The sequence below is a fragment of the Primulina tabacum genome, chromosome 10 (genome assembly GCF_025594145.1).
Source record: "Primulina tabacum isolate GXHZ01 chromosome 10, ASM2559414v2, whole genome shotgun sequence".
Classification (NCBI taxonomy): domain Eukaryota; kingdom Viridiplantae; phylum Streptophyta; class Magnoliopsida; order Lamiales; family Gesneriaceae; genus Primulina; species Primulina tabacum.
Window position 1 is genome coordinate 5,547,831 of NC_134559.1, and position 20,736 is coordinate 5,568,566.

General features: G+C 31.2%; 1 protein-coding gene across 1 annotated transcript; it reads left to right on the forward strand.

Moving 5' to 3' along the window:
* Positions 1-1,235: 1,235 nt before the first annotated feature.
* On the forward strand, positions 1,236-2,511 carry LOC142506024 (transcription factor bHLH100-like). Its single transcript, XM_075619160.1, has 3 exons — positions 1,236-1,574; positions 1,870-2,256; positions 2,397-2,511. The coding sequence occupies exons 1-3, from the start codon at positions 1,245-1,247 to the stop codon at positions 2,499-2,501; spliced, it is 822 nt and encodes a 273-aa protein (XP_075475275.1). The 5' UTR covers positions 1,236-1,244; the 3' UTR covers positions 2,502-2,511.
* The last annotated feature ends 18,225 nt before the right edge of the window (positions 2,512-20,736 follow it).

A 20,736-nucleotide genomic window follows, 5' to 3' on the forward strand; every position in this document is an offset into this window, starting at 1 on the left:
ATACGTAGTTTCCTATTATAATGCATATATATTTTGTTTGGATTATTAAAATATATATGACTTCAAATTAATTTATTTCACTTGGAGGGAGACTGACGTTTTTAATTTGGGCAAAGAAAGTGACTTAAGGACAAAATAGTCTTTACACATGTTTTCTAAAATAAAAAATTTTAAAAAAATTCACATTTTGACCTAATCCAAATTCAAACCAAGGTGTTTTTACACAATACAGCACCTTACCACTACATTATGTCATTTTGATTGAATATTTATGTAAATAATTATATAAATATTTTATCTAGATCGAGTATTTCGTATTTTAGTTGAGTTTTTCACATTTGGATCAAGTTTTTTTATATTTGGGTCGAGTTTTGACCTTATTCTCTCATCACCCTATTTTATTCTCCTAAATATATAATTCTTTTCAAATTTTCAGTACCTGGATTCTAAAATCAAAGCATCTGGAAATCCATGTTATATGTAATCATTTAAGACGTTTTCAACATCTGTAAGTAGAAAAATATATTGTGATTGAACCTAACTCAACCTCAAAAGTTATCTCAAATGGGAAGATTGTACAAGTCCATATATACAATTTTTCAAAACTTAATTCAAGTGATGTTGGACATTTAACAAACCCTCTAACGTCCAGCAACAAAAATTTCGAGCATGAAACGTAAAAGATATTAATGGGTGACTCATTATTGCAGTCCAACATTACGTTGAGTTTGGGCTATGAAACCATGTTCAAATTGAGACTTAAACTTAAATCAACCCCAAAAACTAGCTCAAGATAAGGTAATTGTCAAAGTCCATATATAATATATATTACTCTCTGTGACTTAATCGATCGATGCGTGACATTTAACGGCTACAAAATGTACATGAAATTTCAACAAATTATTTTGATCAAACACGCATAACGTGAATAGTTTGAAATAAATGTATTTCAACGACGTCGATCCATCTAAATACAACCTAAACGCAACCAGAGTTGAAGGAAAAAATTTATTAATTTAAAAATACAGGTATAGTGATGTTTATTTTAGGTAGCCAATAGTGGCGACAGAAACTCCAAAAAAAGCATAAGATGCCATTTATTGCATATTTTAAAATATTATTTGTAAACTACGGGGCAACTATTTTTAATTAATTGGTTCCCGAATGTGAAGCCACTGGCCACAAACTACTATATAAATAGACCTTATGTCTCAAACTTCTCGTGAAAAATTTAGGTCACTAAAATGCTAGCTTTATCACCTCCGATTTCAAATTTTGGATGGTTTTGGGAAGATCCCAACACGTTTGAAAACCAAGAAAACTTGTGCATACAAAGACCAGATCAAATTACGAGCTCTATTAATGCCGATCGTCTCCATTCCCCTTCTTCCAATTATACTGTACATCCTAAGAACAACGATTTCTCGAGTTTTCGTGACGGATTTATTGAAAAGGGAGACGCGAATGATACGGACAAGAAGCTCAACCATAACGCATGCGAACGAGATCGTCGTAAAAAGATTAATTCTTTGTATTCTACTCTTAGATCGTTGCTTCCAGATGAGGATCAACCAGTGAGTTTTTTCCCCCTCTCTTTTGATTTCAGAAACTGTAATATTTGTGATTCGGTAATCTATTTTATCAAACTTTAGTTTTAGCCTATTATCTTTGATTTCTTTACAATTTTGGTTAAATTTTCTACGTGATGATGACATATGTAATGTGATATCACTGGTCACTACTTGCCAAAAGTGGTGTGAATCAAAGAGAGCATTAAAGTTAATCTAATTAAAATTTTGAGCTGGTAATTGATATTATAAGTTTTAAATACCCTTTGTGATTAATTATTTCCATATATGGTTTCTGTAGAAAAAATTAAGCATTCCTGCCACAGTTTCGGGAGTGTTAAAATACATTCCTGAGCTACAAAAACAATTGCAAAGACTCAGCGAGAAGAAGGAACAACTTCTGTCAAAGATTTCAATGAAACAAGATTCACTAAATATCGATTTTAGCACTAATGAACGGAGAAAAGCCGTGCACACGGACGTGTTGTCGTCTTCGTCGTCGGCATCGGCAGTGTCCGCAAAAAGATTAAACGACGGAGAAATAGTTTTCCAGTTCTCGACGGCGAAAGGTGAGAAGGGTTCGTTTTCTAGAGCTATGTTGAATTTGGAGGAGGAAGGGTTTCTTGTGTTGAATGCATCTTGTTTCGAGTCTTCTGAAGGCAGAGTTTTCAACAACATGCATCTTCAGGTACCCACCATGCAACGTCGTAAATATTTAACAAAAAATAAGGGAAATTTACCTTGTAAGATATTTGTACAGTACTCGATTATCGATTCAACATTTTCGATTTATTTTCTAAATTTGTCTCACTTTTCCTTTTCTAACAGGGGCGAGGAGGAAGCCTGGGAGCCGGCGAAGAACGATATTTGATCCAAAAAATGAGGTCGTTTAATGAGAAAATGGGAGGAGAAGAGAAAGTAGTCATGAGTTGACTAGCATTAATGTTGGAGACCTGTAATAATGTTTTAAAATCATAAAACCTATATTAATTTGATACTTTTTAAATTTACTTGTCACGTATTGAATTTTAATAATTCAATTGGGACTTCTATATATAGTAGTGATAAATTAATTTAACGACTTGAATTCGTCATGATATTCCAAGAATTTTATGGTGATAAATTTAATTGGGACTTCAATATAATTGCTTCTCTCACGAGACCAATTACTCACAAGTCAGAACTCAGACGTGTTCTATACATACAATGAAAAATAATACTTTTGAAATTAATCGAGCAACAATCCCATGGAAATCACTTGTCTGCTAGGGCAACGCTTGACTTTGCTTTTCAATTATATAAAAATAAGTATAACTCGAATTTTTAAAAACAATAGTGATACCCCGGATCAAAGATGGGTTCGGCCGACTCTCGGTAGCCCAGCAGGGCAGAGACCCACTATTCAGAAGGTCCTGGGTCTTTTCACGCGCGATGTGGGTAGGAGGGCATCCAAGAGGTCATCTTGTCCGACCTCCCAGACGCTCGCAGTCGTTACTAAGGAAGTGATGGCCGACCTCCCCGTGCCGATCTCCAATGCCGACCTCCCCCGAGTTTCCGAGCCGACCTCTCGTATCGTGGAAATCATGCCGATTGGAAGTGTTATTACCGAGCTCCCGAGCCGAGCTGCCATAGGACCCAGATTCTAGTTGAACTCATACCCTGAAGAGCCTCTATTCGAACCATAACGGGTAGCCCACATAAATCAAGCCTAAAAAGGTAAAGCCCATTAAGATTTAACAAAATCTCGCATAAGATTCTGAGAATATAAATCTATCAAATCAGAATTCTATTTTTCTCCTATAAATATCAGGTTTCATTCATTGTTTATTCATTCATATATTCACATTCTCACCACACACATTACTCTCTCAGTTTTATATTCTCTGATTTGAGCATCAGAGGGGCTACGCTGGAACAATCTTCCGACCCCCTTCTAACGTTCTTGCTTGTACTTCAAGATTTCGAAGGTCTGATTCGAGCACCCCAACTAAAGATCCGACCTCCCAACTACCATCCCGGATTTCAGCAACATCAAATTGTATTTCACTCGTGTTATGCACTAGTATTATTTTATGTAATTAATTATCAAAATTAATAAAATATGAACATTTGATTAATTAACTCAGAATTATTGATATTATGTAATAAATATATTTAAATTTCAAATATTATTATGAAAATAATACATATAAAATATCGATATAATTTGACATAACACTCAAATAAGGATAAAAATGTCATGTTGTCAAACTGACTTCTTCAATATTGCATTCGATATTGACCTGGGTGAAATTGTTATTAATAAAAATAAATAAATAAGTATATTTTAAAAAAAATCATATGTTAGTTCGCGGATCAAATGTTAAAGAATGAATTAAAATATTTAAGAAGTAAAGTTTTTGTAATTTATTAGATTAATAAAATTTGATTAAAAACTAGCAAAATTTTAAAAAATAATTAAATATTTTTTTGCAAAAAGTAAAAATTCTTTTCATTTCTTGTATAAATAAATTTTGATTAAAAATTTTAATTATTTTTAAAACATGATAAAAATATTACACTAAAGATAATTTTGGGCGCAAAAATATCTTGTTTTTATCTATACTTCTATACTATATTATTAAATGTGAAGACATGATAATAACTAACTAAAGAGGACACCAACTTTTTCTTCTAATTTTACCTTTATATGATATTAATATTACACTTTTGTTTTTTGTTTTTTTAAAAATTTCAACACACACTTTTATTTTTATTTATTTTTATTTCAACAATTCAAATATCAATTTAGTCCATCTATAATTTGTCAAATTTCACTTTAGTCTATCGATAATGATTAAAAAGATTGTGTACACACGCATCGCGTGTGCAGAGTAACTGGTTTTCATTAGACTTACATGTGCGTGTGTGTCTATATATATATGCACTAGTGCAACGACACACGCGTTGCGTGCTTGTATAATATTTTTATAATTCATTTAATTTATATTTAAAAAAATATCAAAATATAGTTATAAGAAATAGCAGAAGACTACACTGTAATTTTGATATATAAATTAAAAATAAATTGAAAAAATAAAAGAATAAAAAAATGACATCAGTGATAATGGAACCTAAAACCTAAACCCTATGACACAATGCCTTTATCCACTGAACTACATATAACTTGCATTAATATTTGAACATTTTATTAATATATATAGCTATTAAAACATACCATGATATCAAAATTAGTTACTTTTATTGTCTCAAACTTAATAGAATAGTATAAATATATATATATATATATATATTAGATTTTCAAAAATTTTTTATTTTATGTAATTTTTTGAATTTCACAAAAGTGAGAGTTTGTCAATAACATAGATTACGCTGGATATTATAAAAGTAAGTTGTCTTGTCATATCATTTCAGTTATTATTCTCGTGGCTTCACTCAACTCATCAACTAAATTAAGTGAGTTTGGTAGGTAAAATCCCTCCTCACTTATAAGCGGGCTTCCATTTCTCATCACGTACGGGTCGTGGGTCGGGTTGGCCTGTGGGTTAGAAAATTAATTAATTATGTATATATATATATATATATATATATATATATATAGTTGTGAATTTTTGTGATAATTGATTTAGTTAACATGTAGAATTGTGACAGCTCTACCGTTGTATTGTACATATATTAGTAACAATCTTCACGTGCTCACGTAATTTAATTATTTTAATAAATAAATATTTCTTAAAACATATAAAACTTCAGATAAAACAGAGAGAAGTTGAGAGAAAGAAGATTAGTGATAAAGTCGGATTAGGATCTTCTACTGTGGCGTCCCCATAGTAGGGGATGTTGTGCCACAAAGTTGTTTCTAAAGTTTTTATATATATTTTTTATTTTTTATTTTCATTTTTTTGGATTTTTTGTTTTAGTCTTTTTTTACTTTCACTCAAAATTTTCATTTTTAAATATTTTTTTGTTCTTTTTAAAAAATATTATAATTTTTTTTTATTTTTGATTTTTTTTTTGATATTGTGTTTATCTCATTTGTTTTGAAAGTAAAACAATTTTAGTGTTTCAATTCTAGTTCTTTTTACATGCTTGATTCGTTCATTTTCATCGATACTCGAACAAGATTAAAAATTTGTGTTTTGTTTTCTTCATCAATCAATTCTACCAAAAAACATCGGATTTTCATTAATGTGGTAAACACTTGGTTCTATAAATAAGAAGAGGAGAAAAACATTATAATATATTTTAAAAGGAGCAAAAAATATTTAAAAATAAAAATTTTGAGCAGTAGTAAGAAAAAGATTAAAACAAAAAATACAAAAAAATTCTAAAAAAATTAAAAATATATATATAAAAGCTTTATAAAAAATTTTATGGCACAACATCATCTATTATGGGGATGTCACGTAAGAGGATCCTGGACGTGAGGTCAAAATCTCAAAAAATCTTTGGTGTTACGCTAATACATCGAAATGATTTTCATGACATGCCCGAATCTAATGACAATAGTGAATACAAAATATATAAATTTAATTTATGTGGTCTGTCTTCCATTAATTTACTTGTACGAAAGGAACACGATCACGAATTTGAAATGGAAAGTGTGAATCGATGGCCGGTACACTCATCACGTGAAACAATGGATTAGTAACACTGAATCGTCTGGATTCATAGAATCTATATCATACGGTTCAGCTAATTCAATCCCTCCCCACCCCCACTCTCCGGCCCCCCCCCCCCCCCCCCCCACCCCCGACTGAGAACTAAAAAGTCCGAATATGTGTAATTATCATTATTGCTATTGGACCCCTCCAACATTTTGATTCTCCGACTCATATATACGTGCATGCACTAGATATTGTACTTTTGGCAGTTGAAAATAATAATAATATTAATTATAAATTTATTAGATTATCTATATATTAACTGAAAAATGTTCATATATTATAGGGGTAAATTACAGTAGCATCCTTCGTAAAAACTCGAAGTATAAAATTAAGAATTCTTAAAATCTCGTGTTTTTAAAAAGCATACATAAAACTTCTGGTAAATAAGATAAACGTGCTCGAGTTTTTTAACACATAGAAAATCAACATATTACCTTATTAATATTATTTAGAAGGTTTTATGTAAGTTAGATTAACGAGTATGTCTCTTGTGAGACGGTCTCACGAATCTTTATCTGTGAGACGAGTCAACCCTACCGATATTCACAATAAAGTAATACTCTTAGCATAAAAAGTAATATTTTTCATGGATGACCCAAATAAGATATCTGTCTTACAAAATACGATTCGTGAGATCGTTTCATATAAGTTTTTGTCTCGATTAAATTATTTGATTTGCATAGTGTATGATCCTCTTGTAAAGCCTAGATTTTGTTTGGTTCGTTGATTTGGGGTGACAAAGAAAAGTCTGAAAGGTACGAGAAAAATAGCTATTGAGAGTTGGACCCTACCTAAACCATAGCAACTGAAAAGAAGAAACCTTGACCGGCTTGCAGTCTACCATGACAGCGGTGGACAAAGATACGAGGAAGATGACAAGAAGTTTTTTTTATTGATTGTGTCTTTTATATTTTATATATATATATATATATATATATTTGGTAACTCAGATGAGAATTTTATAAAATAAAAGGGTGTAATTGCGATTCTTCGTCGGGGGCCCTATTTGCAGATTCTGCCAATATTATGGTTTTCTATTTTTGTCAACATTTCAGTACATGGAATGTTTAAAATTGTAACCACAACCCCTAATCTGGTTCCCCAAATATCCCTACACCAAAATCAACATCAAATACAAAGGGAAGACAAATCTATACAAAAATGTCTACTTGTAATTGTAATGTGACCAAATGACTTTAAATAATCATTTATAATATATATAAATATATATATAAATGTGTGTGTGTCTATATATATAAAAATGTGTGTCTATATATATAAAAATGTGTGTGTCTATATATATATATATATATATATATATAACGAATAATGGGTTCTACTTTATTTAATTATTGTTCTTTGAATTAATTGAACTTATAATTTGGCATTGGCCACCCATGTCCTTGTGTAGCACTTTTCGTTGATAATTAACCACCACGGATCTAGTTGGCCAACTATACTCGAAATCCATACCATATTATTTTATTATGACTATAATTAACATATAATTTATACCAAACTGAATTATATATTATTTGAATTGCCAACTAATAAATTAAAAAAGTGATTTTTCATACATAATAACAATGTGAGACGGTCTGACGAGTCAATTTTGTAAAAAAATATTATGAGTTGATTAGACATATTTCACGAAAATAGATATACGAGGTTGTCTTACAAGAAAAGTATTCATTTTTTATTAGTTTAAAATCAACTTGAGTTACCCAACTTCATCCGAAAATTAATTACCAAAAATGTAAATACAAAGTAAAACATGCTGACTGAATCTATTACCCTAAAGGATATCTAATGTTGCTTTTGGTTAAATGAATTTATATATATTAGTTTCTGTTGAAAAATATATTTAAAATGTGAGTATTGAATATTTGAATGTTGAATATTTGAATGTTGAAAATAAGAGTTGTAAATATTGAAAATTAGTGTGTGATGATGTAGGTAATGATGTATTTTATTTTTGGATTATTTGTAAAGATTTCCTATAAATAGATCTCTCATTTGTGAAGAATATCACAATTGAGTAGAGAGAAAAATATTATAAAGTGTGTAGTTTGGTAAATTTTGAGAGTTTGAGATTTTTACTTTTTACCATAAATTTTTACTTTTTCACAACACGTTATCAGCACGAAGCTCTAAAAGTCCTACATACTTTTCCAAGCTCCAAACAGAAGAAAAAGGTAACAAAAATAATTATATTTATTTTACTGTTATTTATTTATTGTGTATTTATTTAATATACAATATAATGTTATTATTAGAAATAATAAAAATAAATTTTTCATAAACTTGTTATAAATCCTGGGAGGATGTTAAGACGACATCCCACACTCCCGGTAAGGGATACGACAAGTATAAAAGCCTATAAGGTTTTTAAACAAAATAAATTATGACACTCATTATAATATTATGATATGATATACATAATTATTTAAACATGTCTAATATTATATATATCATATTATTATCATAAAATTATACAAATACATACCTTTATTTTTTTTACCCCAACGGTCATAAATGGTAAACAACGGCTATTTTTTGCCCTATAAATATGATCTCACAAACACATTCCATCACTCCAACTTTCTCTTCTTCTCTAAAAATTATTCATCATCAAATTTTTCGAAGAAAAAAGAAGATGACTTTCTCAAAGTTATTTTTAATTATTTTGGTTATCATACTCACGAGTCTTTTATTTATCGGAGAATATCCTCTTCGTGTGTTTTCTTTATTTTTACAAATACTTGTACTTGTTGTTTATCCGTTACTTTGTATTGCAATAATTATTAACTAATAAAATGCATCGTAATTTTTTAGTACCACCATGTCAAATTTAACAAAACTCGAATTTGTTGCGCTCGACATCACGGGAAAGAATTATATGCCATGGACTCTAGATGTAGAAATGCATCTTGAGTCATTGGGTCTAAGCGAGACCATTAAAGAAAATGGCATATGCACGTCACAAGAAAAGGCAAGAGCCATGATATTTTTGCGTCGACATCTCGACGATGGATTGAAATGTGAATATCTGACTGAAAAAAATCCCATGGCTTTGTGGAAGGGATTAAAAGAAAGATTCGAACATATAAGAGAAGTTATACTTCCGACCGCCCGGGATGAATGGAATACATTGAGATTCCAAGACTTTAAAAAAGTCAGTGATTACAATTCGGCGATGTATAGAATAATCTCGCAATTAAAATTTTGTGGACATGAGGTCACAGAATCTGAGATGCTTGAAAAAACATTTTCCACGTTTCATGCATCAAATATTACTCTACAGCAACAATATAGAGTACGTGGATTCGCGAGATATTCTGAACTCATCGCCTGTCTTCTTGTGGCGGAAAAAAACAACGAGCTATTAATGAGAAATCATCAGTCCCGACCCACTGGATCAACAGCATTTCCAGAAGTAAATGCTGTAAGTAAAAATGAATTTAAACCTGGAAACCAAAATCAAATTCAAAGACAAAGTTTTGGTCGAGGTCGAGGTCGAGGTCGTGGACGTGGACGTGGACGTGGACGTGGAATTGGCCGTGGTCGTGGTCAAGGCCGTGGTTTTGAAAATAATCGAGATAGTTATTTTTATAACTCATCTCAAAAGAACGTCCCAAACCATCCACAGAAAAGGCATCATGAGAATACAAGTGTTAATGAGAAGCACTCAAAAAGATATGGAAGTTCTTGTTACAGATGTGGTACTCCAGGACATTGGTCCAAAGTTTGTCGAGCCCCTGAGCACCTTTGTAAACTTTATAAAGAATCATTAAAGGGGAAAGAAAAGGAGACCAACTTCACTGAACGCAGTGACCGTTTGAGTGATTCAACTCATTTTGATGCTGGTGATTTTATGAATGATTTCTCTGGAAATGATCAATATGTTGGTGGGATAGAAATGAACAATATTGATGCTGCAGATTTTCTCAACGATTTCTCTGAAAATGAACAATATAATGGTAGAATATAAATGTACAATAATCTATTTTTCATGTATTCATAGAATAATGTTTTATTGTATAATTATGATTTGTGTTATATTTAAATATATATTGCAAGTAATTTATTTCATTGCATATTTTTTTGAAGTTCAAATATGGAAAATGCTATGAGCAAAGCTGAAGTTTGCATACCCGATAGTGGTACAACGCACACTATCCTCCGAGATAAAAGATATTTCTTGGAACTAAAACCAACAAAAACAACGGTGAATACAATATCAGGTCCTGTAGACTTGATTAAAGGATGTGGTAAAGCACAATTTTTGTTACCTAATGGTACAAAATTTTTGATCAATGATGCTTTATATTCACCACAATCGAAAAGAAATTTGTTGAGTTTTAATGATATATATTCCCATGGGTATGATACTCAAACAATGAATGAAGGGAATGAGAAATATATGTGTCTTATCACATATAAATCAGGAAAGAAATATGTGATTGAAAAACTACCAATGCTCCCTACTGGATTGCATTATACACATATAAATCTCATTGAATCAAACATGGTAGTTGATAATTCTTCGATATTAACCAATTGGCATGATCGATTGGGACATCCTGGTTCAACAATGATGCGAAGAATTATAGAAAATACACATGGTCATCCACTGAAAGACCAGAAGATCTTTCAGAATAATAAGTTTCAATGTAAAGCATGTTCTCTTGGAAACTTATTATAAGACCATCACCAGTCAAAATCCAAACTGAATCACCAATGTTTCTTGAACGTATTCAGGGTGATATTTGTGGACCAATCCATCCACCATGTGGACCATTCAGATACTTTATGGTATTGATTGATGCCTCCAGCAGATGGTCACATGTATGTTTATTATCAACTCGAAATGTTGCATTTGCAAGATTACTTGCTCAAATAATAAAATTGAGTAATCAATTTCCCGATTATACAATCAAGAAAATTAGACTTGATAATGCTGGTGAATTTACTTCCCAAACTTTCAATGATTATTGTATGTCTATGGGAATCATTGTTGAGCATCCTGTTGCTCATGTACATACACAGAATAGATTGGCTGAATCATTGATTAAACGTCTGCAAATGATTGCTAGACCAATGATTATGAAAACAAAGCTCCCTATTTCTATATGGGGACATGCAATTTTACACGCTGCTTCATTAATTCGCATCAGACCAAGTGCATATCATAAATACTCCCCATTGCAGCTTGCATTTGGTAAAGAACCAGACATTTCTCATCTGAAAATTTTTGGATGTATGGTGTATGTGCCTATTGCACCACCGCAACGAAAGAAAATGGACCTCAAAGAAAGGTTGGAATTTATATCGGTTATGATAGTCCATCAATCATTCGATATCTTGAACCTCAGACAGGCGACGTGTTCACAGCACGTTTTGCTGATTGTCATTTTAATGAGGAAATCTTCCCAATGTTAGGGGGAGAACAGAAACATACCGAAAAGGAAATTACATGGTATGTATCATCATTGTTACATCTGGATCCAAGAACAAAACAATGTGAAAAAGATGTACAACAAATTGTACACTTGCAAAGAATAGCAAATCAAATACCAGATGCATTTGCTGACACAAAAGGGGTAACTAAATCATATATACATGCTGCAAATGCCCCTGCTCGAATTGAAATTCGAAAGAAACAAATGGAAGATACTCATGATGTCATTAAACGCCTGAAGCGTGGAAGGCCAGTCGGTTCCAAGGATAAAAATCCTCGAAAAAGAAAATTCATAGAGAAACACGATGATCACAAAATAAAGAATGACGTTTCTGAAGAAACACATGATGATCACAAAATAGAGAATGGTGTTCCTGAAGAAACACATGATGATGAAAATGTTCTGTCAGAACCACAAACTGACGAGAATCATGAAATCTCTATCAATTATATTAATACTGGAAAAATATGGAACCGAAAAGATATAGATGAAATTGATGATATATTTTCTTATAATGTGGCAATCGACATCATAAATGATAACGAAGATCATGAACCAAAATCTTTTGGTGAATGTAAAAATCGGCAGGATTGGATAAAATGGAAAGATGCCATCCAGGTTGAATTAAATTCGCTAAATAAACGTAATGTTTTTGGACCTATAGTCCTTACACCTGAAGGTGTAAAACCTGTTGGATACAAATGGGTTTTTATTCGAAAGCGAAATGAGAAAAATGAAATAGTAAGATATAAAGCTCGACTTGTTGCACAAGGTTTTTCTTAAAGGCCTGGAATTGATTATGAAGAAACGTATTCTCCCGTGATGGATGCAATTACGTTTCGGTATTTGATTAGCTTGGCGGTATCTGAAAATTTAGAAATGCGTCTTATGGATGTTGTTACAGCTTACTTATATGGATCACTTGATAGTAATATATATATGAAAATCCCTGAAGGATTTAAGATGCCTGAAGCACAAAGTTCAAAATCCAGAGAATGTTATTCTGTGAAATTACAAAGATCATTATATGGGTTAAAGCAATCTGGTCGAATGTGGTATAATCGACTAAGTGATCACTTGATGAAAAAGGGATATGTAAATAATTCAATATGCCCTTGTGTTTTCATTAAGAAAACAACATCCGGATGCGTAATTATTGCTGTATATGTTGATGATTTAAACATCATTGGAACGAATAAAGAAATTCAAGAAGTTGTGTCATACTTGAAGGAAGAATTTGAAATGAAGGATCTTGGAAAAACCAAGTATTGTCTGGGTTTACAAATTGAACAAAAAGAATGTGGAATGTTTGTTCACCAGACAAATTATACAGAAAAGATCCTTAAACGTTTTAATATGGATAAAGCAAATCCTTTAAGTACTCCAATGGTTGTTAGATCATTAAACATAGAAAAGGATCCATTCCGTCCATGTGAAGATGATGAAGATATTCTTGGTCCAGAAGTACCATATCTAAGTGCCATCGGTGCCCTTATGTACCTTACAAATTGTACAAGGCCTGATATATCTTTTGCCGTGAATCTGTTGGCAAGATTTAGCACATATCCAACAAAGAGACACTGGAACGGAATTAAACAAATATTCCGTTATCTACGAGGAACGACAGACTTGGGACTTTTGTATTCAAAAGATGCTAATCCAAGTATAATTGGTTATGCTGATGCTGGATACTTATCTGATCCACACAAGGCACGTTCCCAAACTGGATATGTATTTACTCGTGGAGGCACTGCAATATCTTGGCGTTCTCAGAAACAAACGCTCGTAACAACTTCATCAAATCATGCCGAGATTATTGCACTACATGAAGCAAGTCGTGAATGTGTGTGGTTAAAATCAATGACCCAACATATCCAAATTTCATGCGGATTATCATCTGATGAGAAGCCTGTGATACTATATGAAGATAATGCTGCATGTGTTGCTCAAATGAAAGAAGGATACATAAAAAGCGACATAACTAAACATATTCCTCCTAAGTTCTTCGCATTCACTAAGGAGCTAGAGAAGAATAAATATATTGATGTTCGTCACATTCAATCAAGTGAAAACTCATCAGATCTCTTCACAAAGGCACTTCCTACGTCAATATTCAGAAAGCACATATATAATATTGGGATGCGCAATCTACGAAATTTGTGAAGAATTGTTCGTGTCAACATGAGGGGGAGTTTTCGTGACTGCACTCTTTTTCCCTTACTATGGTTTTTATCCCAAATGGGTTTTTCCTAGTAAGGTTTTTAACGAGGCAGTATAAAAACACGTAATGAAGACAATCATTATGATCATCATCACAAGGGGGAGTGTTGAAAAATATATTTAAAATGTGAGTATTGAATATTTGAATGTTGAATATTTGAATGTTGAAAATAAGAGTTGTAAATATTGAAAATTAGTGTGTGATGATGTAGGTAATGATGTATTATATTTTTGGATTATTTGTAAAGATTTCCTATAAATAGATCTCTCATTTGTGAAGAATATCACAATTGAGTAGAGAGAAAAATATTATAAAGTGTGTAGTTTGGTGAATTTTGAGAGTTTGAGATTTTTACTTTTTACCATAAATTTTTACTTTTTCACAACAGTTTCGATTATATTATTAAAAATAAAATTATTGATGAAATTTTTAATTCATATATTATTAATTTACACATTAATTATATAAAATACAATTATTTTAAATGTTTAAAAAATAGGTACATACTACATATTGTAAAACAATGTTCATAAAAGATAAAATATTGATACTTTTTGTATTCAAGTGGGCAAATCGAGGGGGAGGCTGCTACCAAATCATATTCTTGAAGATCGACGGATTATTCGATTATATTTTTTGGACTATTGTCCTAAAGTTTAGATTTTTTAGAGTATTTTTGAAAAGTAAAGTACTTGATTAGGTTATGTGAATTCATCCCCAATCGGTGACATTTACGTTTCTCACTTATTTGCTCGAGTTTTTTGACCAAATACATTTTATTATTTAAGTTTTTGTCATGAATCGATCTCACAAATAAGTAAGTTTATTTCATATTTATAATGAATGGTATAAAAATTGATATTTTTTAAAACAAAATCTTGTGTAAGACGGTCTCACGGGTCGTATTTTGTTAGGCATATCTTTTATTTGGGTTATCCACGAAAAAATATTAAGAGTATTATATTTTATCGTGAATATCGGTAGGGTTGACTCGTCTCACATTTAAAGATTCGTGAGACCCTCTCACAAGAAATTTATTTTTATATAAATTAAGTTATATTAAAATTTTTATTTATAAAAATTGAACCGTGAGACGATGACACGAGATAATGAGTTTTTGAAATTATGAAAGCTCCAATCTAAACATGATTCATATTTTTATTATTCAGATTAGATTAGATTTTCATTTAACCTACCTACATAGGTACATCGCGTGTAGCAGTGTCTAATTGAACTCTCTTTGACCCATCAACACGAAATGTCCGAAATACCCTCACATCAGCTTTTGTATTAATGCCAAAATAAATAAAGTCGCGTCCGCTTCATTATTCTACTACGTACAATTACACCTTCCACTCCTTCCCCCATATATATACGTACGTACCCGTTCCCTCATCCTGAATTCCCACCCCCATCGCTGCGCCGCCGCCGCCGTCCCCCGGGCCTCTACGAACCGATCCTTTTGAGAATCAAAAGAATTCTCTGTATGTATTAATGTATGAAGACGAGGATGCGTAAAGTTGAAGAAAAGCTATCAATCCAGGGGAAAAGCGCAGCCGGAACCTATCAACGTCGGGCTCCATTGATGAAGAGTTTTGTGTTCGTATACTTCAGAGCTAGAGGGACTGTTTTAATGGTGTTGCTCACAATGTCGCTCTTGTTCCTGCCGCTCGTTCTTCCTCCCCTTCCGCCGCCGCCGCTGTTGTTCCTCGTAATCCCGGTAGCCATCATGGCGGTGCTCGTATTCTTGGCCGTCACGCCGCCACAGCGCCTCAATGCTGCTTCCCTCTCTGTATGATTTCCGATGAATGACCACCAGTACGTACGCAGAGTAAATGATACATAAAATTATTAAATGAAAAGCCAGTAAATTATTATTTTTGGTTACGAAATTTATTTTATTACAATAAATTGTTATTAATATTAACGATCGGAGTATTCAAGGAAAGTGTTTTATTATGTAAGTTATATTAATTGTTTTAAAAAAAATTATAAATGACATTATTACAAATTAATTAAATAAGTGTCTTATTGAATAATATAGAGTTAAATGAATTTAAGACATCAATGTCCGTACATTTCTTTAAAAGTGCATTGTATTTAGCATTTTAATTATATTCATTGTTCCAACTTTCATTTATTTTCATTGAAGGATTAATTACAATATTGTTGGTTCAAATGACTGTTAGATATGTAATCTTAAGTGTTTCATTAATTACATTGATATTTCTACCAGACTTATGTAATAATTTATGTCTAAGATTTACATTATTTTGACAGAGTAGGTCTCTTGTGAGACGGTCTTACGAATCTTTATCTGTGAAACGGATTAACTCTACCGATATTCACAATAAAAAGTAATACTCTTAGCATAAAAAGTAATATTTTTTCATGGAAGACTCAAACAAGAGATCCGTCTCACAAAATACGACATGTGAGACCGTCTCACACAAGTTTTTGTCAAAATATGACACATTTTACTTTAGTATAATTATATATTTTTGCAGTAAATAAAAAAATATTAATTTTTATGATAAAAAATATTAATTTTTATCATAAATATAGACAAAATTTATTCGTCTCAATAGATAAAACTCGAATGAATACATTATTAATATTCTTGATTATAAATAATTATAATTTGAACCAGTGGATATCTCAATGCATTTTCAAATTTGTACAATCCTTTTGGTAGGAGTTAAAGCTTATTTAGCACACGTCTATTTATTTAATAAAATGTTTTATTTGCTGATTTTTTAAAAGAAAAATGTGTAATAGAATTTTGATAATTTTAAAAAGCCAGATTGGCATTTACACAATTTTTTAAACAAATATCACACATATGATAAAGAAAAACATTTCATTAGTTGGCAATATTGCTAAATAATAAATAATAAAATAAAAATATATATAAAATATATAGGCTAACCGCGGCTACCTTTCCACGGCGGTTTGCCGGCCGAATTCAAGAAAAATTTGAGGCGGCTGGGATGTGAATTAGCAGAATGTAACTTTGTTGACGTTGACTTATAGATCCAAGCAATTTCCTTTTTCTTCCTTTCGACGTTTTACCGAGCAGAAAGTAGACGCGTGAGAAAATTATGCCACGAGAGATGTCATCTTCGTGACACCATTTTATGTATTTATATAAGAGTAGATATCTTGTTAACGATCTCACGAATATTTATCTATGAGACGAGTCAACTCTATCGATATTCAGAATAAAAGTAATACTTTTTCATGGAGGATCAAAATAAGAGATCAGTCTCATAAAATACGACCCGTGAGACCATCTTACACAAGTTTTTGCCTGTATATAATGAGTTGGATTAACTTGATCTATACAAATTATATATTTGACATAAAAATAATATTTTTCATAGATCAGATCAAGTTGTATATTTGTCTCACTAAATTGTTTCGTGAAACGACTTTAAAATATTTTATGCGCATATTATTTATGTGTTAGTAATTTTGAGTTTTGAAAACTTAATTTGGAAAATAGTAAAAATCATATCGATACATGCATGAACTATATATAAAACTTAGACTGCATTTGATTTGGAGGATATGATAATGAAATGATTAAGAGAGAAATGATAAAAAGAATAATTGAATTAGAAAATTAATATATAATGATAAAATAATATTATGTTTGGTATGATGGATAAGAATGTGATAATTAATAATTTTTTGATGAATTGACAAAATTGCCCTTCTATTTGTGTGTCGGCGGGGGGCGGCGGTCGACCGGTGGTGGCGACCGGTCGGTCGGAAGCGTCGGCGATCGGCCGGAAGCGGCGGGGGTGGTCGGACGAAAGTGACGGCGGTGGTAGGTCGGAAGTGGCGGCGGCGGTCGGCCGGTCGATCGGCCGACGGTGGGCGGTCAGTCGGTGGAAGAAAATGGTGGTGAGTTTGGATTTAGGAGAAGGGTAAAATTGGAAAAATATGATGTATTAAGAGTGAAATAAATAATCCTAGGGGTGAGGAGGTATTATTTTAACCTACATAATATAACATAATCATTTATAGGAGGAATTGAGTTGGTTAAATAAAAACCGTATCAAACGCTTGATTAGGTGGGTTTAATAATCATAAACCCACCTAATCCCATGAACCAAACACAGCCTTAAATAGTCAAATTTATCCTTGATTCAAATTATTGTTATTAAAATCAATTTGATAAACAATTTTATTTTCAATATACTTCAATTGATTAAATTTTTTTAAAAATAATATAGATATTTAAAAAAATTATATTATAATTATAATAAATAAATATTATACTCTTTGTAATAAAATATTATAATTACTAATTAACATAAATATATCTCTATAGGTAAATTATATACTTTATTATAATAATTTATATTGACAATAATTATAAGTATATAATAAAATAATATTACATTTCTCTATCAATATTTGTCGTGATAAGCGGACCCAAAGAAGGGGCTAGACAGGCATCAATCCAGTCCGACATCTGTCCTTGTAGGGTCGAATCCCCTAATCATATAGTTGATTTATAGTGTTCTTTATATTTTTGCCCAAGTCCACTGAATTTTGTAAAGTCAATTCATATAATTTTTTTCCCCAAGGGAAGAACAAGATTTACCTTAAAAATAATATGTTCTTTTATGTTTCTTTTAATTAATTATTGATACTCACTGATAATTTAGTATCCAGTTCCAGCAAGTGACACTAGTCCAGACGCATGTTTCGAATTTCTCCTGAGCCTGCAATCACGAAGGAGTTAGAAGGGGCCCGGAGGGTGTCCCGTCATAGTTCATCCGACGCTCAATTCAGAGACTGAGAATATAAGGGAAAGCTACTAAGGGTGGTGCTGAAAAATCATATATTGAATATTGATGAGTTGGACACTCAAATCTATTATTTATAGGAGAATAACTGGGCATGTCATGAGCCTTTTACCTTGGCTAGGGATGGGCCATGGCCATGATCTGGTGTGAGCTCGATTTGGATGGACTCATCCATGTGATATCAATTATTATGATGTGTGTAATATTTGCTTAAATACTTTATTTATTCAATTTTTGTAATGAGATTAAATTATGAAAATGTTTTCATTTTAATTATGTTTATTGTTATCAAATCCTCAAATATATATTAATTACTGCATTTTTTTACCATATCAGTAATTTGATAGTTCTTAGCATTATTATTTATTGTTGGTTTATGTATTAATTAAATATTAACTTATCAACTCGATCCGACCGGGTCGGGTAAATGAGATTTAGTTTGGGTCACAATTGGAATGAGAGGAAGCGTCCTCTTGCTTGCTTGCTTTGTAAGGTTCCATAGTTTGGCTGTGCTTTTTGGTTCGAGAAGTTGAAAAATATGGCTGTAATTTGGGTACCCGAATGTTTCATGTGTGATACCCGAATTACTAGATATTTTCCATGTAATTCAGATAGTCAAGAGGTCTATTCGATTGATCGGGTACCCGATCCGATAATCCGAAGTCGGCCCGACACCAACCCTGGTTGTGTGTAACTTACTAATTTTATATCAACTTAATTAGATCTATATTTTTTTATTTAGAGGAGAATTGTTCATCTTATCATCTTGTGTATGTGTTTGATTTTTTATTATGAAAATATTTGTTAATTATCATAAAATATATATTTCTGTAAATAATTTTGTACAAATTTTTTATGAACTATAATAATAAAATAATTTCATATAGGAGTGAGTGATAGTCGTAGTAAAGCAAATGACCTTTCGATAAAATTTATATTTTTATTGTTGGTTTTATAAAGATTTATAAATTTTTATATATATAAAGAGTGTAATTATACAGTAATGCTGGATAATATTTAAGAATAGCTATTTAATAAAGCCCAGGTATATGTGAGACGTTTTAATTGATTTATATTTATATTTGTGACATGGGTCGATCTGACCAACATTTACGGAGACAATTAATATATATTTTTTCATTGGTAGGATAGTGTTGATGATCGATGACCGAAGATTTCGGTTAAGAATAAATCTAGAAAGCGGACTAGGTCGGGTTATAGTAAATAGATGATGATTCCAAGTATCGATCACACATAGACTAATATTTAATTACTATATTTTTATCACTTAATTTAAGCTAAACAAAATAAATAAAATGAGTATTATAAATTATTAATCTAAACTATTAAATAAAACAATTACAATAAAAAATGACGGATTCAAATATCGAAGATGGATTCAACTTTAAATAAATAACTAAATCGAACTCTACTATGTTGACATATATTAAAATTCAATTAATTATTTAATTATTACAATTATGGTGAAATTCTCAATTTATTTATTAAATGATTATCGAGTTAATAAACATATTTAAATCTAACAGTCAAATTATTCATAATTGAATTTAATTATATTTAAATGCATTAAAATCTTTGTGGAATTTCAGTTTAAAAAAAAAACACGCATTGAAACAAAGTATTATTTATAATCAGTTTAACCATGCGTTGATTGACTGTTGCTATATTTAACTAATCATCTTCTGATTCGTGATTAATCAACAAAAATGTAAATAAGTGATCGTATTATTAACAAGAAATATTAAATCAACATCAATCAATAATTAAAATCAAGGACAATAATATATTGAAAACAAACCAAATATCAAATAAATTATTGTTTGGCTCTATTGTGGTCTTAGCCTAAAAAAATTTATTTCACAAAATCAAAACGAAGCAAAACACATTGTTTGAATTCATAAGAATAAAATATTAGAATTTCCCTTTTGAAGTTGTCTTCTTTTTTCTCTCTCAAACTCTAATAGCTTCGTTCTTCCT

Excerpts from the sequence above, each read along its gene's own strand:
- LOC142506024 (XM_075619160.1), top strand. The coding sequence starts at position 1,245 with ATGCTAGCTTTATCACCTCCGATTTCAAATTTTGGATGGTTTTGGGAA. Across the intron at positions 1,575-1,869 it reads TTCCAGATGAGGATCAACCA|AAAAAATTAAGCATTCCTGC; the intron begins GTGAGTTTTTTC and ends TGGTTTCTGTAG. Across the intron at positions 2,257-2,396 it reads TCAACAACATGCATCTTCAG|GGGCGAGGAGGAAGCCTGGG; the intron begins GTACCCACCATG and ends CTTTTCTAACAG.